The sequence below is a fragment of the Manacus candei genome, unplaced genomic scaffold, assembly GCF_025592945.1.
Source record: "Manacus candei isolate 608988 ecotype Guabito, Panama unplaced genomic scaffold, ASM2559294v1 h1tg000071l, whole genome shotgun sequence".
NCBI lineage: Eukaryota > Metazoa > Chordata > Aves > Passeriformes > Pipridae > Manacus > Manacus candei.
The window spans coordinates 3,615,966-3,642,319 of NW_026138119.1; the positions used below are offsets into that span (position 1 = coordinate 3,615,966).

At 45.4% G+C, this 26,354-nt stretch overlaps 2 protein-coding genes and 1 non-coding gene across 7 annotated transcripts in view; 2 read left to right on the forward strand and 1 right to left on the reverse strand.

Annotated features, from left to right (window-relative positions):
• Positions 1-118: 118 nt before the first annotated feature.
• On the forward strand, positions 119-246 carry LOC127480279 (U6atac minor spliceosomal RNA). Its single transcript, XR_007907813.1, has one exon. It is a non-coding gene; the product is annotated as a U6atac minor spliceosomal RNA (small nuclear RNA).
• Positions 247-2,545: 2,299 nt separating this feature from the next.
• Positions 2,546-13,191, reverse strand: WDR5 (WD repeat domain 5). Its single transcript, XM_051807672.1, has 14 exons — positions 13,050-13,191; positions 11,207-11,397; positions 10,295-10,403; positions 8,936-9,009; positions 7,967-8,056; positions 7,476-7,565; positions 6,691-6,774; positions 5,732-5,787; positions 5,533-5,579; positions 5,298-5,373; positions 4,930-4,963; positions 4,126-4,200; positions 3,780-3,867; positions 2,546-2,744 (listed from the first exon to the last, which is right to left on the reverse strand). Exons 2-14 carry the CDS (start codon positions 11,285-11,287, stop codon positions 2,644-2,646), a joined length of 1,005 nt encoding a protein of 334 aa, XP_051663632.1. The 5' UTR covers positions 11,288-11,397; positions 13,050-13,191; the 3' UTR covers positions 2,546-2,643.
• Positions 12,866-26,354, forward strand: part of BRD3 (bromodomain containing 3) — a 45,537-nt gene continuing 32,048 nt past the window's right edge. The window contains exons 1-3 of one of the 5 annotated variants that reach the window (XM_051807637.1): positions 12,866-13,040; positions 15,523-15,672; positions 19,512-19,604. The gene's annotated coding sequence lies outside the window, so the exon portion shown is untranslated. Of the gene's footprint in view, positions 13,041-13,385; positions 13,710-15,522; positions 15,673-19,511; positions 19,605-22,058; positions 22,186-26,354 lie in introns of those variants that run through there. The other 4 variants (XM_051807636.1, XM_051807638.1, XM_051807640.1 and 1 more) reach the window with 4 other exon arrangements.

Genomic DNA, 26,354 nt, shown 5'->3' on the forward strand with positions numbered 1-26,354 from the left:
GAGAACAGTAAGGAGTGTCAAACTGACGTGAAAGAGAAGAAAATTATTTCCTCACTCTGTTCTATGTAGAAGTGGCTTTCTGAAGGTTTAAATAGCCTTCGGCAAAAGAGTCGCAGGCGTGTTGTATGAAAGGAGAGAAGGTTAGCACTCCCCTTGATAAGGATGGAAGAGGTCCTAGTGGCCTATACAACACACATACGGTTAAGGCACTGCCACCTACTTCGTGGCATCTAACCATGTTTTTCGGTTTTCTCTTTTTGGAGGGGCGGACCTTAAAAACCCCGCCAACAGCTTTTGTCACCCAGCTTCTCCTTTTCCCTCTGCCCAAACGCACCCAGAAAACCAGAGAGCCAAAGAAAGAGCTGGCCCTCCCTCAGCACGCTGCAATGTGCTCCGTCCCCTCTCAGCCCGCACTGAACACCTCCCCTACTACAGCCCGTCCACAAACCTTCTTTTCAGTGCTCTGCTTTAGGTGATCCCGGCCCTCAAACCACCACGGCCATGCCAGGCTGCATATAATTATAGCTAAGTAGAGCTCATGCCAATAGGCCCCAGCATTAATCCCAGGTGGGATATTAAGGATTTAAACATAACCCTTACAAAGAACAGCTTTCCAGCAGATCCTTTACATCAGGGCTCCATTAGCCCTGCTGTTCAAGAGATTTCCTGATAGCAGAAAAATCATCTCCCTTCTCCATAGCTCTTTGGCTCAGAGGGCAGAGAAAGCCAGAGCACAGCTGGGCAAAGCCACTCACACACAGAGACACGAGAAGTACTGTGCCAGAAAATATTTCTGAATCTACATTAAAATGCTCTGCTGGAGTAAAATACCCTCTTCTCCACCCTGTAAAGCAGCACAGCCCCACCTTGCATTGAAAAGTTTCATTGGCCTGCAAGAAGAAGACTGAAAAAAAATCATGGATCAATTATTTTAGCAGTGACGCTCACCAAGTCTAGACACACAGTGTCCCTTCCTGGTGGTAATGAAAAGCTTCAAAAGCCAGTGATATTATTAACAGCCATTTTAGCACCAGCTCAACATGAACTCTATTTTTATATTTTAAAAAGAAAAGCTATACCTCATGTCTCACAGCTCTTTTTCTCTGAGGGCAAAGCCAGGCAGCCTCGGGGCAGCACTACAGAGGTCTGTACTGTAATTGATTTTGTTTTATTACCAAGCATGAGGTCAATACCAAAAAAATTGGTCTTTGCTTCACCAGGAACAAAACATCCTCTTCCAGCAGAACCCTTTGGGTGCAATAAACTTGTGCCTCCATGCATTTCTTAACCAGCACAAGCTAAATCCTGGATCCCTGCTCAGCCTGCAAGGAGAGGGCAGCCAGATTCCTTTCCCCTTGGCTAAAGCTCTCTGTGAGGGGTTGTACTAATGTCTCTGCTGAGGACACCTTCACTTGAATCCTCTTAATAAACAAATTTTGACCTGTGTTCCTCTTTTTCTCCACAACTGATGTAAAACACCATGTTGCTGTTCCTCCTCCTCCCTCACTGGAGCTGCTACAGAAACACTTCCCTCAAAAGGTGGACACAGACACTTCACATTAGCACACTTACCACAAACATACACATAAAATCCCACCTTTTTATTATGGCATATGGTATTTTTGTTTTGTTTTGAATGTGTAAATACCACATGGGTATGACAAAAAGGGAAAGAAATACCAACGCTGCGATAGATACAGAGTCATGCCATTAGCAATACAGCTTCATACGATGGATTTCCAAGATACAAAAGTCTGGGGTTTGTTTCTTTTTACATTGAAATAACTTTACAGTGTCCTGTGAGCATTGCTTTAGAACCAGAAGAGGAAAAAAAAATAATTAAGGTATGCTGAGAACAACTACAAGCAGGATTCATTTTAATGGTTAACAGAAGAACTGTAACTTTGCTCTAGAACAGCATCTATTAAACACACGTAACAAGAGGTAAGCAACTATACAGAAGGTAAGAGATTCCACCACAGGAGTCAAGTCAGGGGCAGGAAGAGGGAAATCTGGAACTGCATGGTTTTATTTGGTCACAAAGTTTGAGCTGAGTGTTTAAAATGAAGCACCCTTAAAGATGCAGTACTCCTATTTAAAACAATACAGAAACTTCCCAAGAGACTAGAACCTACATTCTGGAAAACAAAAAAAAATAAAAATAAAAAAAAATTTAAAAAAAATTAGACATTTTAAAAAAATTCCACACATCTCTAGGCTCGTGACTTAACTTACTGGTACAAAGTAGGCTGGCAGGTCTTCCTGAAGCAGCATCAGTGCCCAGAAGCAATGCCACCATAAAGTACAGTATCTTTGGGGTGTCCAAGACAAGGCTGACACTTCTGACCCGACGTCAGAATGATCCATTTGTCTGCCAAAACATTAGGCAACAAAAGGAGACACTGCATCTTTATTTTTATTTTTTTTTTCCCACCACGTTGCCCGGCTCTAGCAGAGCTGAGACGTTCTCTTTGGGCCAAGACTAACAGAAACCACTTTGTCAGATATTCTTCAGGTTTCCTGCCAAACTGGATTTATGGGTGGCTTGTTTGGTTTTTTTTTTTTTAAGTAATTTTTTTTTTTTAAAAACACTTTTTTTTTTTTTTTAATTTCCTGACAGTCTCTAAAGCAATCCTGGAACGTTTAACAGTCACTCTTCCACAGTTTAATTGTTTTGTCGTTTTCTAGTGCCGCCGACGCGATGATGTTTTCTGTTGGGTGACAGGCTGTCGAGATGACAACATCTAAGCAAGAAAGAAAAAGATATAAAACCACAATTACTTGCAGCAACGAAGCCTGGTTCGTGGCAGGCACTTCTGAAAATTAACATGTGCTGCTGCTGTGTTTTTAAAACAGCAAAGCCAAGTTATTATTAAAGCAGCAAAGCCAGGTTGTTATTTCCTTGTAGCGGAATTCAACGCATTATTTGTAAATATTTTACAACTGTTGCTCTTCTGTGAGAGAAAATACAAGTAAGAAAGAATTAAGAGCAGTAGTTGGAAAGCGTCTGACAGGTTTCAAAATGTAAGAACTCTTTAGATTCTAGTTCCTGCTTAATATCTTATGTCTCACACAGCTCATCAAAACCCAGGTCAGCCTTTTCTTGTCATGTAAAGTATTTCCAACGTGCCAGTCAATGCTCAGGCAGCACTTCAGAGCCTTGCACTGGCCTGAAAATGAAAACCTGCTGCCACTGCCCCCACTTACAGTCTAAATCAATGGCATACAGCCCAAATACAATGGAATACAGCCCAAAGCAAAGGACTGAGCACGCTGAGATGCCACAGCACAGCCTCTTTTATTTGGTACAGTTAAAACTCTGCTCTTTCTTAAGACTCAGACTTAAGTCTCCACCAGGTGACATCTCACCTCTGCCTTCAAGACCAGGCAGTCTGTCTGTCTGAAAAGTACAGACATTTACAGTCCACATCAGCCCTTATCCTTGACAGCTGCAGCTCTGGAAGGTGTTAACAGGCAATTCAAAGCCACTAACATTATGAGTCACTTAAATATCTTGACCAGGTCTGTCCTCAAGGAAATCTCTTTTGCAAGCTGATGTCAAAGTTCTCACAGTGAAAGAATAAAACATTTTCAATGCCCATAAAACCCCTTCATAAAAAGGAGCAAACTCCCAGGGTTCAATTAAGCTTCAGCCAGTCAAAAATTTACGGGTCTGACAGTCAAAACTGAACATCAGAGAGAAAATGCTCAAGCTAAGCCCTCATTACAGGCTGACATGAGGGACATCCCATCAATAAACACAAAATCCCCTTCCACACCTGTGTGTCCTTGTAATTTCTGTACAATCTCTTTTGTCTGAAGGTTCCAAATATAAACCAGGTTGTCTTCTGACCCAGACACGATCCACTGGAGGGGCAGAGAGAAAACACAGTTATTTTAATCTTTCTGATCCGTAACAATAAACATTTCATTGTCATCATATGAAAGGGAAAAAGAGGAAAAGTCAGGGAGCCTGCAAAGGGAGAGAGGGTCCACCTAGAGACACAGATACCTGTGAATCAGCACCCCCCAAAGGAGGTTTCCAGCCCCAAACTTGTTTCATCTACAGAGAAGAGCAGTAAAAATGGCACACTGGTAAAAATAAAGAAACAAATAACCACCAACCTTTCCACCAGTAACAGAGAAATTGGCAAATATGCAGTACTTCTCATTTTTGTGTCCTGTGTATGTCTTCAGGCACTGGAAGTGAAGAGTCACAAGTCATTAATGCAGCTGGGAGGGAGTTTTCTCAGTCAAGGACAAACTCTTGGCAGAAAAGACTAAACATATCTGCCTTGTTTCCCACCCTGCCACTTATCTAGAGGATGCAGAGGGCATCTCTGCCCTAGAACACAAAAAAAATAAAGCTCTAAATTTGTCCCATTACCACAGTGAAAGAGATCAAAGGCAATGTATTGTTCATAAAGAGAAAAATGCAGAAATATTGCTGTACTTAATGTCCCAGGCCTATGTGGGAGCCAAATATTTTAATTTCTTTTCTTTTCAAAGGCATCTTTAGCCAGAGAATCATGGAATGGTTTGAGTTTGAAGGGACCTTTAAAGGTCTGCCATGGACAGGGACACCTTCCACTAGCCCAGGTTGCTCCAAGCCCTGTCCAACCTGGCCTTGGACACTTCCAGGGATGGGGCAGCCACAGCTTCTCTGGGCAACCTGTGCCAAGGCCTCCCCACCCTCACAGTAAAATATTTCTTCCTTAAATCTAGTCTAAATCCACCCTCTTCCAGTTTAAAACCATCCCCCCTAGTCCTATTGCAACAGGCCCTGCTAAAATCGTGTCCTCTCTAAGAAAGAAGTACTAACACTTTTTTCTATAGCACTCATAAAATGTTAAACAAGTTCAAAAAGCACAAATGAAATCCAGGTTTTCCTATAAGCATAGCCAAGTCTACATAGTGAGACAGAATTACCTTTCCTTTGCTGTAGTCCCAAAGTTTAAGAGTGCTAAAAAAAAAAAAAATAAGAGAAAAACCAAAGATTTTAGTTCTTAGGGATTTTTTTAATCTGACAGTTTCTTACCAGCAGAAAAAAATTTCTCCACACCAGATTTCTTAAAGTCTACATGGATCATATTAGCCTGGTTTCAGAATGCAGGGTTAGTTAACCCCAAAGTATCAATTTTACTGCCATACCATTCATATTCTCCTCTATGAAATCCAGTATATATAAAGTCATGTAGTAGCATTACTATGGTAGCCAAAGAGGGGCAAAATAAAGTATTATCTGCTACCCAATACTCAAAGTTTGTGTGTTTTTCTCTTTTTTTTTTAATACTTACTTGTCCAAAGTTGCAGCTAATATGTATTTGCCATTTGGTGAGAATTTCACAAAAGACACAGGAGGGTTGTCATCATCTACAGCAAAATTAAAAGCATTGTTAGTGCACAGCTGTATTGTCTCACTGGCAGAGAACTTCTTTTGACATTAATTTGTTGTTAAGAGTTTCATTGAAACAGAATATCTGTGTCACAACAGCAAAAAATAGAGCACAGACAGGAAATATTTCTACTTACCAATCAGTGTTTTCAAGCACTGGCCTGATGCTGTATCCCAGATTCGACTATTAAAAACACACAACAGCCATTACTATTGGTTTTGAAATCTTTGTTCCAATTTCAACATTACAAATACAAAGGCTTTTTTTTTAAAAAAAGTCTTTTTTTGAAAGGCAAAAGGTTTGAAGAGTGATGCAGACAAGAAATAATCACTTACCACAGTCCATCGTAGCTACTTGACACTATCAGGGATCCATCACGATTGAAATGCACCTGTAATGTTATTAATACTAAATATTAATTATTAAAATCAGTAACTTTACTGGTGTTCATAAACATTTGATCTTTAAGTTCCACTGAAGTCCTTATCCTCCATCACTGACATGGAATACATGTTCCTTCAGAAGCTAAGAACACATGAGCACACAGATACTCTTATTCAGACAGCATCAGCAGGTTCCAACCTGGGGATTGTACCTTATCATTTTAAGGGCATGGAATTTAACCTCTTATGTAGCCACTTGTACGCTTTATGGTCAATTTATTGCCTTTATACGCCTCAAAATGCAGCTATTTTAAAGAATTACCACTACTAAGGTATATTTTTGAGTGTGAAATATCTTCTATGCAAGGCAGAATGATCACGTTACTGTAGCCGCGATTCAACACATCTAAAGCTCAATTTTTTTCCAGTTTTCTCCACTTCAAAAGCATTTAAGAAATGAACACCTTTTGTTTTCTTTCATTTGAATGGATAGTGTTGTATTCTGAGTTTAATTCACCTGTTAAATGAATGAGATTTCAAACAAGAGTGTAGGGAACAACCCCGCTCTGGACTTTGGTAATAGGTTGAAACACGAAGGCAAGAGACATCCACGTTGTTCTCTTGAGCATCAAGAGACCACAAATCTGTGTCCCAGCATGACTGCCAGCCTCAGGTATGACTGGCACACCTCTGGTCTATTCACATTAACACCCAGGACCAAAATCCATACAGATCTCAGAGAAAACACTGTTCATTTCATCCCCACTGAGCAATGAGCACAGCCCAGTCTGTACGCTGTGTAAGGGTTTGGTAACAGTCAGAACACAACCCCCTCCTCTGGAGAGGCAGGACAGGAGCTCTGCTGAACAACATAAGCATGTTACTGTGTTCATTTATTGTGAGGCACTTACAGCTGAAACTGGGTCAGAATGAGCAGGCAACGTCTTGAGGCACTTCCCTGTTTTCACATCCCATATCCTCACGCTCTCGTCAAACTGGAGGTGGAAGAAAGGCACAAGGTGGTTTTAGTGAAGCACCTACTCAAGGCATGCAAGATGTTACAGCTTGGCTATGGCACGTGCCTCCCTCCAGCTGGATCAGAAAGCCCAGGACACAGGCACTGCACAGAGCAGGAATGACAGACTGGGAACAGCTCCCTGAACTCCTCTCCGTGTAGGAAACCCTCACGTTCAGGATGGTTGAGGGCTTGAGTATGTCCCCAGGCAAAAGCAGCAGTTCATCTAACTACAAGATGTGCATGTGGGGGAAGACAGAATTTAAATGGGTTGGATGACTCATATTCTTTCATTTTATATTACTTTCAAACCATGTACTAAGGTCTGACCTGCTCTGCAGAGGGTCCAGGTGATTAGAAGTCACACTTGAGTTAAATTAGGGTCTAGGTGATTAGAAACTATAAGTACAGTTGTATTATAAATTCTGTATTCACTATTTATAAATTATAGTACATTGATTCAGCTTGTAGAAATCCTGTGCCATTCTAATCATAAATGTGTGCTGTATTAATCATAATAACATGTTAAGAAAAATAAAGGTGTAATTGTAACTATCATTTAGTGCTGCCATCATTCTGCCAAGGATCCCTAAAGAACCTGTCTGTCCCTTTAGTGACAGGTGACAGAGTGTGCAGTACTTGCTTTCCACAAAGGGAAAAAAAGACAAATAAATCACTCACTGAGCCAGAAACGATGAGGTTTGACTGAGGGTTGAAGTTGCAGCAGAAAACGTAGTTACTGTGCCCTTTCAATGTCTTTAAGCACTTACCCTGTAATAAAATTTCAGTTAAATGTACAGCACCCTCCAACACCACAAATGCATTCAGGTAAGCCACATTAAGGTTAAACACTGTGCAAGACATAAAGAAACCACCTGTATCCCCAGATTTAGATGGGAAGAGGACCAGCTACAACTAAACAGGAAAGAAAAATTTCAACATATTTTTAATTATTGCAGATAATGTGCAATAATTAAATTGGGTCTCCTTTGGGCTACTAAGGAGACCAAGCAGTTTAACAGACCTAACCATCCCCCTCTTTCCAAGAGCAGAGGAGCCAGAGCTTAAAACTCTACCTCTCATCAAAGCACATCAGGCTGTCTCTCAGAAAAACATGAGTAAAGAAGCCAGTGTTGGAGAAAATGAAGGTAAATAACAATTCCTGCTCTTACCGAGCTTACATCCCATATTTTGAGAGTTTTATCATCGGAGGCAGAGACAAGAAGGTTGGAATCTGATGACCAAGCAACATCAGAGATTCCCTAAAACAAAGGAAAACAATTCTCTTCTCAGCTCTGTTTGTTCAGCGATACAGAAAAATGGAAAACACAGACTGCATATTACACTCACAGCTGAAGCCTGAATGAAAACTCAGCCCTGAGAGTCAGGAATTCAGTGATTACACTGGGTTAAGGGCTCCTTTAACATATGTTCATTTTAAGCTGAGCCATATACTCTGAAAACACCAATGACTTGTTCACACAGTTCTTACTGTGGCCACAAACCCCTTTGTTGGAATTCATAAACAGAATGCTATGAAAATTAATCTGAGTAAGTGGCATGCTCTTTATGGTCTGAGTCCCAAAAGGCTGGGGAAGAAGATTCTAGTGGTTTTTCTATTGGTAAATCTTCATTTCTGCTCATAAAACTTTAGTGCTTGAGAAACTTTAAGAAACAACACCAAAGGGTTTGGGAGTTTGTGTTTTCTTTAGAACTTTGCAGAATGAGTAAGTGTCGTGTTTATGTAGGCAAACCCACAAGAAAAATTCAGTCTCCTTAAAAGGCAAGTCATTTTGTTCCATACACAAAGGGAAGATGGAACAGGACAGAGTGTTACATGGATTTTCACCCAGGAATGCCCTGCCCCGTGTCTGAGGTGGGTTCTCCTTAAATTCAAGGACAAAAGGAGCTGCCTGGGCAGAGAGCAAGCAGGTACTCCATCATCAGCCTGCATTTCACCCATATTCCCAACATTACTCCAGCAATTCCAGGACTGTATAAACAAAGAAATACAAAGCAAGACTGAAGAACAAGCCTTTTACACGAGTCAAACTAACACAGAATAGAAACTTCTGGAGGAGGAGAAGGAGAAAGCAAAATTCTTTAGAAGTAAATTCACATAGCAACCCCTTTACACTTACCAGTTTATGACCAGATATTGTTTTCTCAAACTTGCCATCGTACGCTCCCCAAATTTTAATGAGTTTGTCAGCAGCTGGAAAACAATGTGGCAGTTCAGAGATTAACAGCACGGGCAGAGCTGCCCCTTCTAGGTGGGAGGAAATACAGTAACTCCATCTCTGCAGACACTGGGCAGTTCTCCCTCCCCGAGCAGACCTCCATGAATAAGGTGATATGGAATTGGTAAAGAACAGTTTCCTACAGGCCAGGCTGCAGCAGCTGAGGTTACATAAGCTGCCTGGAATGCAGAGAGTCTCCAGCAGCTTTAGTTTCTCTCATGACAACTTGGGTTTCTACTTTTGTTTTAGATTGCCTCTAGTAAAACAGTGCTGGTCCATGGGAATGCTGAAAGGCTTTTGCCCCAAAAAGAGCTAAAATCACACCACAAGCTGGAATGAATTAATGCCTGCAGAAACCCAAACATATTATCCATGCTAACTTGCAAAACGTACTCCGGAGAAAAAAGTTGATATTTGCCAGATGTAGAGGTTGGAAAACCTGGGCAGGGGAGAGAGGGGGACTCTTATGAGGACACTTGAACATAAGAATGATTTATATGTGGCACACTGCACTGGTCTTATTGAGGCTGTCTGCAGTTAAGTCAAAGCCCAAAGTCATTCCCATGTCTGGAAGATGTTCCAGGGGCCCTTTTCCTTATACATGGATCCTCTCTGGATCACTGAGGGTCATCTAAACACATTTTCAAGGGAAAGCTGTCAAATGCTGAACACCAAAAAAAAAATATTATGAAATACCAAAGCTAACAGGAAGAGGACTCGTTCTATCACTTAGGAGAGAAAGAAGTGAAATACTATTTATAACAACCTTCTGCATTTCACTGGGGTAACCAAAGGCTCTGACTACCAAACACCACAAGTACACAGGACAGAAGCACGTGGTCAGTCCTCTGTATCACACTTACAGCCCAGAAGCACCTTCCTTATTTCCCAGAGCTCAGCTTTGCCTGGAGATACTGTACACAAAGTTTAAATTAAAAGCTTAAGCAATACAGAAGAGCCCAAGGGTTTCCTTTGCACAGGGAAAGAACCCTGCCTGGTTTTGCCCATTTGCTCAATAAAGCAAGCTGAATGGGATTCTCCAACCTGGCAATGCAGAGAAGATCCAGTGTTCAAAGTAACAGAACTTAAACAGCTCAAATCAGATTATTTCAAAGACTGACAGCTTTGGTATCACTCCTTTGAGAAAAACCATGACACTACACCCCTTCTCTACCTGATGGAGGCAACACTAAAGGCAGGCCCTTCTCCAAGGCTTATGTTTGCATGTTTGAGATGAGTTAAAAAGCAAGCAATACTTACAGGAGCTGGCAAGCCACTCTCCATTAGGACTAAACTTGACTGATGACACTGCCTTTGTATGTCCTGCTAATGTGAACTTCAGAGCATAGTTTGGTTTTACTGGAGCAGGCTGTAAGAAAAATGCATGTGAATGAGTTAAATTCCAAATTTAGCATCTCAGTGACCAGCTCTGGTCAGCACACAGGAATGGATCATGGGGATATTCACCACAACAGAGATCCCAGCATTTACATTCCTCTTCCCTTCTTATTCCAAGCTCCCTTTCTGTCTAGGGCCTTAATGATTCAAGCACAACACCAACTCATCCTTGATATGAATTCCATCCAAGCCAATAACAAACAGCTGAGAATAATCCAGCAGTGCAACCACAAAGTGCTTGGCAGTTCAAAATAACACTCTTGGTTATTGATCCTTGCAGCGCTTTTAAGTGTTTGCAGTTTTCACCTCTACCATGAATTAAATCACAGGCCAACTTCTCCATGCCCCTGAAATCCCACTTTTACCCTTTCCACCCTTTGCAAAGGCTTCATGGTAAGAGAATAGCATCTCCTTTGAGCATCTGCAGGCTTCAAAGAACCTGAATAACTGTTTCCCCACGCTGCAACTATGATCACACATTCACTGATTCTCCAGTCACCTCCAGGCATTCCAAGGATACAAACAACCTGTCTTTGTCACGCTCAGAGTGACAAGAAGCAAGAACTTCCTTAGGACCAAAAAGACCCCGAGCACTACAGGAGAGCCTACACTCCATCCACTTTTCCCATAAAATCCTCAGCACAACAGCAGGAGCAGAGACATGGAGATCTTAATCTACATGAGAATTCAAATCCTCAATTGTGGCCTGGCTGTTCAATATGCAGGTAGTTCCATGTGTATTTACAGGGATATTGTTTGGAGCCCCACACACACCTTGCTCTGATTGGTGGAGGAGGAAGGAGTAGATTGTGTTTTGGTGGATTCTGCATCTGGCTTCTTTTCTTCTGTTGCCATGGTTCTGGAGCTGGCAAATGAGACTTATGGGTGCTTGAAGGGGAGAATGAATGTGCTGCTTCACAAGGCAGCTCTTGCCACGGAGAGGAGAACCGCACTGAAAGGAAAACCTGGAAGGAAAACAAAATATTCTCATTAGCTGTCAAAAAGATACTCAGCAGCCAGAAGAGTGAGAATGGTCTAAGTGCAGGTTGCCAGAAACAAGTATGAAAACCCTGTTTATTATCTGTTGAGCAACACAGCAGTATTTTAGGCCTTCAGACCTACTCATGCACAAGGCCAAGAACCCAAGCCATGTCCTTTGATTGCTCCCTGGAAAGCTTTTTCCCACTCTGCCCCACTCCAAACAGAAATAACGCACAATAGCTTTGAGGTGTGGTAGGGTTTCTGTATCACATAAACCAAAACACTTTTAGCAAGCACTTAGTACACAGTAAATACAAAAGTCTGCATGAAAGATGGAAGGAACAGTCCAAGGCCTTTTTATTTTATTAAGGTAGAGAACACAAGACCACAACGAAGACAAAAAATAGCCATCACTTCCAAAGCTTAAGACCCTGCTAGATTCCTTTCACCTCAAAATGCAAATATTTTGGTCTCATGTTTCCCTCAACAGTTTGACCATCAAGCTATGCCCTTCTACACCCAAGACTTCCCCCTGACTGGAAGCAGCCTTGGATCAGTCCCTCCACACTCGCTTTCTGTAACAAAACCTGATGGAGTGCAGTGCCAGGATTTGGTAATCAGGGCTGACGCTGCAGAGGGAACAAATCTCCACTGCAGCTCAGCTACATTTCAGCTCAGGATCAGAATCACCCCCAGCTCACACTGTCAGGATTTGCCTTCCAAGTGCGCTCACAATATCCCAGCACTGCTGCCTCTCCTTTTGCTGGTGGCAGCACATTTGGGAGCAAGAGCATTTGCTCTCAGGATCCACTGGCATTCCAAGCATCTCCTTCCCGGGAGGGCGCAGACCAGGGTGCTACCAGTTGCCTGCGGGCACTACCCAGCCTTGTGCACGACAGGGGAGACCAGAGAACCCCAGGATGGGCGAGGTTGGGTCATCTGCTCCCACCTCCCTGCCTAAGCAGGGCCATCCCAGAGCACATGGCACAGGATTGCGTCCAGAGTATCTCCACTGAGGGAGACCCCACACCCTCCCCGGGCAAATCTGGGAGGGGGGGCCACGACGAGAAATTAAACTTTCCTAACGCGGATCTGCTCCTTTTCACAGGGAGCTAATCTGGGCACTCGGGACAGCGTGGACACCGACTGCCTGGCCCTGCGGGAGGAGGGCTCCACTCCCAGGACGGTCTCTCCATTCCCGTGGGAAGCAGCTCCATTCCCCGGGGGGGGGCTCCATTCCCGGGGGAAGGGGGGGGTTCTCCCAGCACATCCCAGCGCATCCCCCGCCACCAGGCACGCGGTACCGATAACACCCCTCAGCCCCTCCTCTCCTCCCAGGCCCCCGAACGCCCCTTCCCTGCCCGCCCTCGCTCTGGAAAGGGGGTGTGGGGATCCCAAATTCTGGAAGGCGGGGGGGGTCTGCAGGGCGGGGGTATCGGGGGGGGCCGGGCGGGCTCCGCGCGCCGCCTGCGGGAAGGGGAAGGGGAGCGGAGGGAAAGGGAGGGGAGGGGAGGCGGCGGCGCCGCGCGCGGGCAACGGCCGTGAGGGGAGAAACCCCCCCCGGGGCGGTGCGGGAAGATGGAGAGGCGGGAGAGAGGAGCCCGGAGAGGAGCCCGCGGGCTGCTCGGTGACTTACCGGGGGGGATGGGGAAGGGGAGGAGGACGAGGAGGAGGAAGAGGAGGAGGAGGAGGGGGGCGGCCGCCGCCTCCTCCGCGGCGAGGGAGGAGCGCGGCCGCGGGAGGGGAGAGGGGGGGACGCGGCGGCGGCGGCGGGTCCGGGTCCGCCACAGGCGGGGAAGGCGGGCAGGGCGCCTGCGCGGGGCGGCGCGGAGGCCGCACAATGCCGCTCTCTCCCGGGAGCGCTACGGCGCGGCCCGAGAGCCAAAAAGAGCGCACGGGCGGGGCCCCGGCCCGCCCCTGCCCTCCCTCCCTCCTTCCTTTCTTTTCCCTCCCCTCCTTTCCTTTCCCTCCCTTTTCTCCTCGGTTTTCCCTCCCTTCGCTCCCGGCGCCCGCTGCTGCCTGTGCCGTGTGGCCCCCGTGGGTGCGGGTCACGTCCAGCCCGTGCGGGGAAACCGGGCACAGGCGGACACGCAGACAGACAGACAGACAGGGAATGGGCGGGCACGGCTCTGCGGTCGTTGGAGCTCCGTTGAGCCCGGCTGGGAGAGGGTTGGGTGTCGTTGGGGTGCATGAGTGCAGGTTGGATGCACACAGCCAGCAACCTCCGATGAAAGCTGCTGCGGTATGAGCAAGCAAATTCACACGGCAGCAGTGTCTCCATAATGCCTGTAATAAGGTCTATAATGTCCGTATAATGCTTATAATAATGTCTATATGATGTCTATAATAACCTCTGTAAGGTAGGAATCAGCCTCTCTTCTCCCAGGGAACACGGGTCGGGACGAGAGGACACGGCCTCAATCTGTGCCAGGGGAGGTTGGGGCTGGACACCAGGAGGAATTTCCTCATGGAAAGGGTTGTTAAACACTGGAATGTGAGGAACTGCCGTTAAACATTGGAGCTGCCCAGGGAGGTGGTGGAATCACCACCCCTGGAGGTGTCCAAGGAACAGCTGGATGTGGCACTCAGTGCTCTGGTCTGGTTGACAAAGCGACGGTCAGAGGTTGGAGCTGATGATCTTGGAGATATTTTCCAACCTTAATGATTCTGTAATGCACGAGCCTGATGTGTGAGCCATTTAACACTGTAATCTTTGCCTGGGTGAGAAGATATCTAAGGCAAGAGTATGTAAGATGTTTTCTCAGTGTATCGGCACACGAAAGTCCTGACTCAGAAAAGTGTTTAGTTCATTAAGCCCAAACAGCCAACTTACAACTAAAGATGTGTTTAAGCACTTTTCTGGAGAGCAGTAGGTTTTTCTGAACCCACACAGCACACATTGCAGTCTGCTTTCATTTAAGAGGGAAGAAAAAGAGACGCGTGTCATCTACTGGCCCTTTAACACAGGAAGATATTTAGGTTCCAAAAATTCTAGTGGCAGTCGAGAAAGGAAAAGAAAAGCTGAAAAAATCCTGTGGTAGAGTGAAGCCAAGGCCCTTCTCCTTCAGGCTGGAATCCCACAGCAGAAGTCTGGAAAATTAGCCCTGCCTTCTAAATTCAGGGAGGTAAAACAGTTAGAAGATACTGCAAAGTCACCAGAAGAATATTAAGAAATAAATCCAGTTCGGTTTCTGTTGGTGATTCTTCCACATGGTTTTAACTTAAAGTTTTCAGTTTTTTAAAAAATAAATATGAAGTAAAATGAGAGAACACAAATCAAATCAGCAGTATAATACTATTTATAGAACTTTCTTGTGACAGAGTGTTTTTGTTTCTTTCATATTGGAGATAAAAGTTTGTATTTTGCCTCTCAGTGTCTGCTTTGGAAATTTTTGCCTGATATATTTATGTATATGGATAATAAAGATATATGCATATATAAAACCCCTCACCTATGATGAATAATATCTCTCTGGAACCTGAAAAATTACAAATTGATTGTAGTCCTAAACAGCCCTTTAGCTTCTGAGCGTAATAGAGATATTTTTAAACAAGTTTCAAGTGTGATAAACTCCCATTTGGCCAAGTACCTGATCCCATGCCAGGCTGGGTTTTTGACAGCATGGAGCTCACAGAGAAAGACAACTCGGAGAGCAGGGACATTGCTTTGGGACTGCAGAAAGTGAGGACCCAGGGCTTTGCATGGACAGAAATTTGGATGAAATTTAACTTGATGGTTATGAGTCATCTGTGAGGGTCTTTCTTGCTCCTCCAGCCAGGCTGCCACAGCTGGGATCAGCAGGATGTGACATCTGTCCAAATTCCCTCTCTGGAAAAGAGTGGGGCTTGGCAGGCTTCTCCCTCAAAACCTTCCATTCCATTTGGTTCAAAATAGCCTGAACTTGGTGACCTGCCAAGTGCACTGGAAAAGACACCTGTCTGAGGTTTTCTGGGGGAGAGCAGCTTCCCATAATGATGAAAGGGAAAGAAGAGTCCACGAGTGGCTCAGATTGGAAGGAAGTACCTGCTTTTGGGATGGCTTTAGGGTGTCAGGAACAAAGCTGGGGTCGTGGCTCCTGCTATGACTAACGTATATGATTTTGTCACAGGTTCTGCCAAGACCAGAACTAACCCAGTCCTGCAGATTTGATTCAAAGGACATTATTGTTTGTGGAAAAGCTCCCAGTAAATTCAGTACACGCTGGACCTGCTCTTTAGACCTGCCTGCTGCAAACCAGCTCGTGCTTACGTTTGTAGTGGTGAGTAATAAGGCACTAAGCTCACAAGCTGTGTGAGTCCATGTTTATGTTTTGGCACAATTGGTAATCTCAGCTCAGAGTTTTGTTTGCTTGGGCCTCTCAGCAGACAGAGGAGGCGCAGAACAGACTTGCAGTGTGTTACACTCTGCTCAAGAAACGGGGAGGAAGAAGTCACGAGAGACCTGCTGCATCTTTTAGGCTTCTAAAGAGCAGCTGATCCCTGACACAGAGCTGTTTCTGGGTGGTTCCTAACATGCTGCTACGTGTTTTTTTTTCTAAATCCCAGATACATCACATTCATATGTTTCTTCTGGGATTTAAAAACAAACACTGAACCTTTTCCAGGATGATATTTCTACCTCCCCCACTACACTACGAGCTCTGCTTGCATCACTGCCAACATTTGTTCATTTAAAACTAGGAAATCTTACCCCAGTGGAGAGCAGGTGGGATTGGATTCATTCTGGCCTGGGAGGGATGTGTAGACACACTTAGTCTGGGCATGAGGGGCCTATGGAAGTTGAAGAAATGCTTTCAATGTAATATCATTGAACACTGCATGTATCAAACTCCCCATTAGTAAAGACCTGTTAAGAAACAGCCCATGACTTTGAAGAGCAGGTAGGACTTCCCAGAGGACTGGAGTTCCTGCAGTGTGCTGCACTCTATCATTCAGTGCAAATTCCCCCCGGTGGAAGTCACAGCCAAGCTAATGCATAAAGGCTGCTGATTTGAGAGCCCCAGACTGAGTCACACACGGTCTCACTGCCAGACGTGATGACAGCCTGCCTCTCCCAGCCACTTCAACTGGAGCAGCAGGTTCTCAGCACTTGTGTGAATCAGGAGCTCCGTTCTTGGCTGGTGCAAATGGCTGCAACCACAGCGAGCGGGCAGTTCTGTACAATGGACTCACACCCCTGAAACAGTTCTAGTGAAATCTATTTGTTATTCATTGTAATCTACAAATCAAGATGTTTGAAAGAGTCACCATTTGTTTTGAGCATCTTTGCAGTGTTCTCTCCAGTCTTTGTAGGAAGGCAGGAGGAAAAGTAAGGAAACACACAGGAATCCTTTAGGGCTTTGGCCAGCTGAAATCTGGCATGTTCTAGAGTCTGTTGGTTTAAACTGCCAACACAGTAGCACCCACTATTCACAGGCTTGCTTACCTGTGCAAACCACTGTGCTACCAGCAGGTGCTGGGTTCATTCATCCCACTGAATGTCTAACAAAACCATTTAGATACAGGTAATTTCCAAAGAAACATATTTACTGTGGCCAAAGATACATAGCCCTGTTGGCTGGGCATTTTCTCTTCCATTCCCAAACTCTGTGGTCATGTCCCTTTCTTCTCTCCCACAATAGTTTAGGCCTTTGCTCTGCTTCTTTCCATACATATACACCTTAGCCCACAGTAGCCCAGTCTCCAGCTCCTCCAAGTAAAGCTACATCCTGATAAGACTCACCAAGGTCAGACAGAATATTCTGTGGGCTCTTCATGCCCTTCCTGTCCTTTGCAGTGGAAGCCATTCACCTCTGTTTCTGTGGTTTGAGAACTTCCAGTCTGGAAGAACATTATTTAAATCCACTCTGGACCCTTCATTGGATATTGTCTGTCTCCAGGCCACCGTTCAGATCATAATCAAAACTGCTCTTTGCAGGTGAACACTTACAAGATCCTTTGGGTCTTGGATCACTCAATTCTTTCCTATCTTCCCTTCAAATAGCACAGTGCTGTACCTTTGGGGGATTGTAGACATCCTGGCTCCTGGGGTCCCAGTCTGGGGGCTCTGCTCATCCTTTTCCAGATGAAGAGTGAACACCAAAGAGACAAAGGTTCTACAGGGACTGTCGCATTCCCAGGCATAAGTAACCAGGGTGGCCTCACCAACTGGTGTGTCCAGGCTCTCAGAATTACAAAGAATGAGTCAGAAGAGCTGAGTCCCAATTCTGACTCTGCCCATGATTCTCTGCATCATCATATTCCCTCTCAGCTTTCTCAGCTGAAAAACAGGAGTCATAATATTTCCTTACCTACAAAAGCTGTTAGGAGGATTATTGCATTGTTGTGAATTCCTCAGATGAAAGGTACTACAGAAGAACAAACTGCAATTATTGTTTCAAACCTCTGCCCTAGTCCTGTCATCCTTAACTTACTGAATAGCACTTACTCAATCGAGGAAATCCTGCCACTACAGTGAAGATGATCATTGGAAAAGATGACTCTCTTGTTGCAATAAGAGCATTTATCCCCTTGTGTTCAACACCCTTCTCCCTGCCACTGGGATGATCAGAATCACATAATCCCAGATATTTACCACACGTTTTTAAGCAATCTTCTATTTGGGCACTATTATGTCTTTGTCCCGAACATGGCTGTTATTGAATAAATTCCCTTTATATAATATTTAACATCCACTCTAGAGATAAGCAGCTGCTGTGAGTCTGATGCTGTGTGAGGTCTCTTGGAGCCCATGGTGGCTGATGGCTGACAAAATAGTCAGAATGGCCAAATTGGGCTGCCTGGAGGCGTGTGGAGCTCAAATCAGCCTTTCATGTGCATGTACAGCATGCCTAGGGATGTGCCCAGAGATGGAGGGCCAGAATGCAATGCCAGTTTGGTATTCATACCCCTTCAGCACCCTTCTCCACTTGGAAATCCCAAGTGCAAATACTAACAAAGAGCTCCCCTGCAGTGGGGAACTGTGGTTTTGATGGTGAAACAGGCGCTGAATGGTGAGGTAAAAATCAGAAGCTTGCAGTTAGTACCTACAGCAAAGGTCAGAAAATTGGTGCTCTAGGTTAGTGTTCCCAGCAGCCCCTGATTCCTGTTGAATACTGTTGGGTGCAGTCACACCGGGCACTGTGTGTGGCCAATCCTCACAAAACTCATCTCAGAAACAAATATCTCCCTTTTTCTGCTTCCATCCCCTCTTGTTTTGAAAAGAATCAAGACTCGGAGGGCAGAGAAGCAAAAACTGCCAGTGTTTAACAGCCCTGAAAACCACGTGGGTTTGCACGAATAACAGTTTTCTTGTTGAAGCCTGTGCACAAAGCTTTTGAGAAGCATGTTGGTACCACTGTTCATTATGGGTTAAAAGTACTGCAACAGGAGGAATAAATACATGGCAGGTGTTCGTTAACAAGGTACTAATTGGGTAACTGGAGGTGCAACATAAGAGACCACAGAGGCCAATCAAAAGGCTCTGGGTGAATCTTGGATGCTCCTCTGAGCTCGGGGAGCAGGAGGAGGTAAAAAGCTGCTGCTGTAGTCTTGCATTTTTCGGAAAAGCTGATGTTAAGGTGTTTCAGAAGCAGCAGACTGTTATATCTCGTGCCTGAAACTGTGTGACAAAATCAGTTCAGAATTTAATTTAGAGATTGCAACTATCTTTTCCTTGGCTGAAATTCTTTTACTTTGGGCTAGGTAATTCGAGCTTGAATTGTTCTGATTTGATTTCACTGTACCTCCTATGGGGTTTATTCAAACTGAGTCAGCCTGTGCCTGTTTGGCTAAACCATTATCTAAACTCACTGCCTTGCATAAAGAAGGCTTTAGGGATCCCAAAATATGTTTGCTTTCCTAATCCCTTGGAGGATGCAGTGGAGTTCTTCAAGCACAAGTTTGCAGATCTGCAGGTAGGTGTGTGAGTGACTCGTGTGTTCCAGGTTGAAAGCTGATAGTGCTGAAACCTCTGGGGACAGTTTCCCATGTGAACTGTTTTGCCTGTTCAGCCTGATGCATAATGAACATTACAATTTGGTATGAAACTTGTCTTACACCCACCCTGGGTGAGATAAGGAAGGATAAGGTGTAATTGGAGACTGCTTTTGGGTTGCAGTTTGGATACACCCTTCATTGACAAGCTGGTCTTGCATGTGGATTTGCAGTGAGGATCAAACTCCAATTTAACTTGTGCATGTTCCTCCGTGAGGTGAGTGCCCTGCCAGCTTGGAGGGCTTTGTGCTCTCACATGTTTATGCTCTCTGGCTTTTCTTTTCTCTGCCTGCACTCCCCAATTTCACTCTGCTCTCCTGTTGCACTCTTTGCACGTTGCTGGGGTTGCTGAACACTTTGCATTAGGAGCCCCCCGTTCAGCTCCTTATGGCTCTGCCAAGTCTTACGTTGCAGCCAGCACGTTTTTGTTGCAGGAGTTTGCCTCAAACTAAAATATAAGTGCATTTAAAACCCAAGCTTTCAGATTATGGCTCAACTGAAAACGAGCCTTTAGAGTGCCCGGAGTACATTTTTCCGAGTGTTCATAATGAACACTCAGCCGATTGTTCCCTGCCCCCTCCCTTGGAAAGCTTCAGCCTGCCAATTTTTCCCAGCCCCCAAGCCCAGAGCTGCAGCAGTTTTCATTTAGGGACTCTTTGGTAATGCTCACGATTTGGTGTCTGTGTATGTTATGGCATTCATGAATTCATACTCTGGTTATCCGTGTGGATCAGGCGTGTACTGGAGCAGGACAGTGCATTCAAAAGATCTGACCTGGTTCTCTTCAGCTCTCAGATGCTTTGATATACGTCTGCTCTTTTAGAATTGCCTTGACAATGGGCATAGAGCAGAACAGTGGTAAGTGCCTTGTGTTCAAAATCCAGTCCTTCCCTGGATCCCTGGTATCTGGTATTCAGGACACTTGTAGGCAGGGCAGAGTTCAGGTGGTGTTTCAAAGGGGTTTCCTCGCTCAGCCTGGCAGTGTGGAACATTCAACCAGACACAGGGTGGGTTTGTGAACACCAGTGTGATGGTGCCCCTTGAGAAGACCCAGATTTTACCTTTTTCTGGCTGTTTGCAGGCTGTGTGTTCCCACAGAGGCCACGTGCTCTGGGTGTGGAGGGCAGCGAAGCGATTTTTGGGTACCTGAAGTTAAAAAGAGCAGTTGGCAGGAGGGAAGTCCAATTCACAAACTAACCTAGAGTGGGGTTTGGGTGTTGATGTAGATGTAACTTCACACACTGCCTTACAAAGGAAATATATCCAAGAGCAGCATGGCTGTGAGCGAGTTTCTGGTTCCTGAGTTTGCAAAGCCTTGAAGCTGAGTGGAAAAAAGCTCTTTTTCTTGGGTTTGGTTAAGGCATATGCACAACTTTGGTTCCATCCTCAGGCAGCCACAAGCACGGCTAAGTGGAATTTTCTTAAACATCTGTCCTCTTGCCTGTACAAACCCCAGTCTTTCTGATGATATCATACCTCTGGAGAAATTTCAGTTCCGTTGCTCGTGTTTTTCAAAAGCTAATCTTCTGGAAATAAGACTTTTTAGTAAAACTGCCTTCACCTTATGGTTACAATAAACTGACTTATTAATTGGCATGGGTGTGTGGCTGTCTGTACCAGCAGCATGGCAGCCTCTGTTGGCACATGTGTCCACAGAAAAACCCCTAACTCTGTCTTATTTCGTGTTGGCACTCAAATGTTTCCCCTCGTTTATTTTCCAATGGTTCTACTCCTTTTTTTTCTTTTTTTTTTTTTTTTTTTTTTTCCCTGCAGCAATTCAATCATAGTTTGGGTTATAACTATTTTTTTTTAACTTCTGTTTGCATTTGTGGATTTGCTTCAGGACATGGGCTGTGTTGCTCTGTTGCTTGGAAGCGTCTGTAACAGTGCTCGTGTTTGTTGATGTTTTTATGGTGTTGTGTTGGTAAAATTCACATTGTTTTTATTGCATACATTAGATTAATTTCTGTTGTTTTCAGCAGTTGACAATATTATGAAATGCATCAACCAGTGCGAACTACGTCGGGTTGTGGGTTTTCTTGATGGATTTTTTTTTTTTTTTTTGGCCAGCTACTACTCCAGCGTGCATCGGCGGCGGGCTATTTTTATTGCAGCTCGTATTAGTTGTTGCGTAATAAATGTGAGAGCGCATTACCCAATGCAAGCCGCGATTTAAAAAAAAAAAAAAAAAAAGAAACAACACAAAAAAAGAGGGGAGCGAGAGCAAGCCAAGCTCCCCGCAGTTGTGATTTAAAACTCGGTCCCCGCGTGGGTCCCGCGTTTCCAGCCGCACTTTTTAAGGGTCTTGCCGTACCTTCAGAGCGGCGGAGGCGCGACGGCGGGCGGGGAGGGAGGGAGGGAGGGGGAAGAGGGATTTTCCCCGGCCATGTCTGCCCGGGGGACACCCTCCAGCCGCCGCCTCCCCGCGGGTCCTCCCCGCGGTCCCCCCGCCCCGCACCGAGCGGGGGGTTCTCCCCGCCGGGGGCACCGCGTTCGGCGGCCCCGCCGCCCGCTGACCGGGGCATCACCCCTGCCGTCCCTCTCCCCTGCCCGCCGGCCCGGGGAGGGCGGGAGGGGGCCGGGGGGGGACCCGCCGGCTGCTGGGACTTGTAGTCCCGGCTGCGGCCACCGCTTCTCCCCCGTCCTTGCCCGGGACTACGGTCCCCACATGGCCTTGCGCCCCCGGCGCATGAGCGCTCGGGCGCTGTAGCGCATCTATTATACTGCCTTGCCGAGGATAAAAAGAAGAGCAACTGGAGGGACTATAAGGCAAACGTTGCTGGAGCTGCCGGGGCAAAGTAATCTATTTAATCTTTCCCTTTATTTGTCGGATGCTTGGGTGTGCGTTGCTAGCACTGGGCCATGGTTTCTGGAGGGAGGGGGGGCCGGGGAAGAAGGGGGAGGAAAAGCAAAACCCACTTGGGAAAGGCCAATGCCGATTTTTATTTTTTTTTTTTAATTTTTTTTTTTTTCTCCCTCCTCTCTTCTTCTTGCTCCTTCTTCTTGCGGGAGCCCCGCGTCGCTCCCCGCGGCCCCGCAAGCCTTTGTGCGCCGCCACAATGCAACAAAGCGCGGCGGGGCTGGCTGCAGCCTGGCCATTGATTTCCTCCCGGCCCCGCCGCTCCTGCCCACCCTTTTCTTCTTCTTCTTCTTCTGCCGCTTCTTCTCCATCTTCTGCTCCCCCCTCCCCTTCTCGCCGGGCGCCCGAAGACGCCCCGGCCGGGCACAGCCGCGGCCCCGCCGAGCCCCGCGCCCCCAACGCAGGACGGGCTTTCTTTCTTCCCCCCCCCCTTTCCCCCCTTTTTTTTTTTCTTTTTCTTTTTTTTTGCTTTTCGTTTTGTTTTTTGTTTTGTTTTGTTTTTCTTCTTCTTCTTCTTCCCCCTCTCTCGCTCGCTTTCCCTCTCTCTCTCTCTCTCTCTCTCTCTCTCTCTCTCTCTCTGCCCGCCATCTTTTGAAGGGGAAAATTAGGGGCGAGGAAAAGGAGGGCTGCGGGCGCGCTCTTAAAAAGAAAAGGGGGGGGGAAAGGGAGGGAAAAAAAAAAAAAAGGAGGGAAGAAAGGGGCCGAAAAAAAAAAAAAGAGGGGGGTGGGGGGAAAGCGTGGAGCGTGGCGGGGGACTAGGCAGGCTGCAGCCCCCGGAGCCGGCGGGGTGCGGTGCCCGGCTCGGGTGCGGGGCTCGGCGGCCGCCCCGCGCCCTGGGCCAGCGCCCGCCCGCCCCGGCCATTTCCCCGGCCCCGCCGCTGGCTTGGGAGCTGGAAAAAGGTCCGAGCAGGCAGCGTAGGATGGGCTGGAAAGTGCGCGTTTCGCGTGTTCTCCGCCGTCCGCATGCATTTATTTGTGTGTGTGTGTGTTTGTGTATCCAGCTGCTTCGCTCGCGTAAATATCCGGTGTTTACCAAACTTCTGCGAATAAATGGAAACCCGAGGGTTCGTTGCCTAAACTTGATACGCTTTCTAGGTGTAAAAAGAAACGCAGGTCGCGGATTTATATACAGAAGTGTCGTGCTATAAATAATGCTGCCGATAATAAAATGTAAAACTTCAAAACTCAGCCGTCCTTCTCCTCCGTTTATGCTTCTTGTTTGGGTTTGGCACCTCCCTGGGCGCTGGGGATAGAGCATTATTTGTAGGCTGCTTGGTTTCACTTTCAAACAAAGCTGTAGTGTTCAGGTCGCAGGGTCTGCGAGCGTCCTTAAGCTGCGTGGTTGGGTCTTGCAGGGTGTTAATTCAGAACGTATTTCCTGCGGAATTGACTTTTGACAACGTGGAGAATGCATTCTGTAAGCTTCGTGATAAATGTTCTGTGACAAACCCATAGTGTGGATATTCCCTCCTGTTCATGTCTTCAGGAGCTAAAAGTTACTAAAATAAACTTGTCTGGATGAGCAAATGTGATGGCTTCACTAATATTTCAAACTTTTACGTGTATGGGGTTTTTTGTTTGTTTGTGGGTTTTGGTTTGGTTTGGTGGGTTTTTTTGTTTGTTTGGGGTTTTTTTTAATATCTTGAGTGTCTGGCACTGGTAAATAATAGTAGGTTAGGAGTTGACATAATTAGCAGAGCACACCTGCTGTTCTTTGCTGGGAATGGAGAAGCATTTTTTTTTAATATGCTTGTTAGTATTTTTAATGTGTTCAGTGTACGTGAGTGGGCTGAGGGGGTGTGTCTACACGAAACTGGAAGTTTAGTTTTAAAGCTGAAACTGTTGTCTTTAATTCACACAGTGCCAAGTCAAGGTATTAGAGAGGGCTTGGCGACTGCCATATGTGCTGCAGTGTTTGGGTGAGAAGTGCAGAATAAATATGCATCGATCAAAACAAACAAGAAATCCCCAAAGCAGTTTGGTTGCTTTACAAGCAAAAAAGCCACGATCTGTATTGCTTACAACTACCCAACTGCTTGAGTGTGCTGTGAATCCAAGTCCTGCCTCCTGATCTGCAGATCACAGCGCTTTCAGGCTGCCGGGTGTCTCATTTTGTTAGTGCAGAAGTTTGGGGAGTTTTTAATAATACACTGGGAGGCTCCTGCAGAAACAAAATAACTCCTGACCTCAAAGCCTTCCTTTCTGGAAAGAATAAATGCTAAGATTGTGTATTTCTTTCTCTTCAGCCCACACTGGATAAAAATATTCACTCATGAATGTATTTGGTGTTTTGAGACAATGTTTAATAAAAGGGTTGAGCAGGGGGTAACAGTCTTATACAATGCTCAGCATAAGCTTGATTGCAATATTGTCTTCAGTGCTGAGACAGTAGCTATTCCAGTGAAAGGCTTTTCAGTTGAAGCGACCTATGCATGCAGAGTTTAAATTAGGAAAGAATGCACGTGCAATGTGAAGTGTCTGAGGTTTGTTTTCAAAACTGACTTTGGAGTGTTGGTTCTGTTATCTCCAAATAAAAACCAGGCTTCTGGAAATAAAACTTGCACCATTTAAGCACCGAAGCGCTTACAAAAACTTTAGTTCTTGTCATTAAAAAAATATTTAGAGGGAAAGCATATTGAAGTCTGATGTTCCAACTCAGTAAGCATGCTAGGGCAGCAATGCTGTTTCAGTGTCTATCTCCAAAGAAAGCTGGTGGGGGGTTTTTGGGGTTTTTTTTGTTGTGTTTTTTTTTGTTTTGGTTTGTTTGTTTGTTTGTTTGTTTAGTGTCTACAAATGCAAGTATTTTAGCAGATTTCATAGCTGGTTGTTTCTTTGCACAGGGTACAATGACTTAAATCACAGTTTTTAATAATCTTTCAAAACGCTTCTTTCCTGAGTTAAGAACCATGTGTTTAAAATTCTATCCTTCAGCTCTCCCCTAAGATGGAGGGAGTCTAAGAGAGGTTCTTGGTATCCTCAAACCTTTCCTGCAGGCCTGGGATCCAGCCTGCCTGACCCGAGGGTCTCTTCCCCATGAGGCTGAGGGCAATACACACGGATAAACCAGTTTGCTCTGGTGAAGGCTGGGGCTTCCCACAGTTTTTACAGACACATTTTTTTACTCGGTACAAGTTCTGAAAGATGCTGTTTAATATTTACCTCTTCACTTTGAGGGGGGGGCACTTGTGCAGTGGGCTGTGGGTTTCCAGCCAAGCCCTGCTGCACTCCTAGAATCTCACTCCTCCCTGGAGTAATCTGGGAGCCTGATCGCTCTTGTTGACAGCACAAACAACTCGGGAGTCAAATCCCTCTCCTCGGCAGCAGCTGAGTGATGTAGTGAGGTCTCATGTTTCAAAGGCTTAATTACTTTTACAAAATATATTACTCTGTCTGCTTTGGTAAGCTATCAGGTGCGCTCAGCACAGACAGAACTACACTTTGCCAAATAAATGAACAAAGAGTGTTTTGCATCTGAGCGTTGTTGATTGTTTCTCTTTAATCCTGGTTGCTCCTTCTTTGCTAATTTGCAAAATTCATTAATCCTCAGTGGGTTTTCCAATCATTACCATGAGCCATATGTTTTGTTTTGTTGTGTGTGGTGTTGGTGTGTTTTTTTGGTTTTGTTTTGTTTCTTTTTAAATTGCCACATTATTCTTCAGCAATAACCCAGAGCACCGTTGTAAGCGATGGAGTTCTGGGAATTAGGAGGGAGCCATTGTGTGCTGTGCTGCTCAGTGAGCTGTCAGGACATTTTGGAAGGATCTGTGGTGCATCTCAAGCTTTTCATTCCACGGGATCTTCCTGTGACATTCGTGTGTTTTTGTCAGTCATTAGTGCTTGTTGGACGTGAACAACTTTCTTTGGGGCACACTAACTCTTTAACCCACTTGTTGCTAAAGCTGGTATTGGGAGGATGTAAATTCTTCTGGAGAGCAGTGTGGAAATTCACTGCTTTTTCTAGTAGTTCTTTTCCAATTCTTCTTGATAAGATACTGTCTGAAAAAACACTGGCTTCTATTTTGGATTCCTTTTGTGCCTTTCCAGGCCTCAGCCTCTTTTCAGCAGACGCTGTCATGTTTGGAAATATTTCAGCAACATAGATAACCT

Bases quoted from the DNA above. Each gene is read 5' to 3' on its own strand.
- WDR5 (XM_051807672.1), bottom strand. From the start codon at position 11,287: ATGGCAACAGAAGAAAAGAAGCCAGATGCAGAATCCACCAAAACACAA. The intron at 7,566-7,966 runs GTAAGAGCAGGA...ATTTTATTACAG, and splicing joins AAATATGGGATGTAAGCTCG to GGTAAGTGCTTAAAGACATT. The intron at 4,201-4,929 runs GTAATTCTGTCT...CTTCACTTCCAG, and splicing joins GGGACTACAGCAAAGGAAAG to TGCCTGAAGACATACACAGG.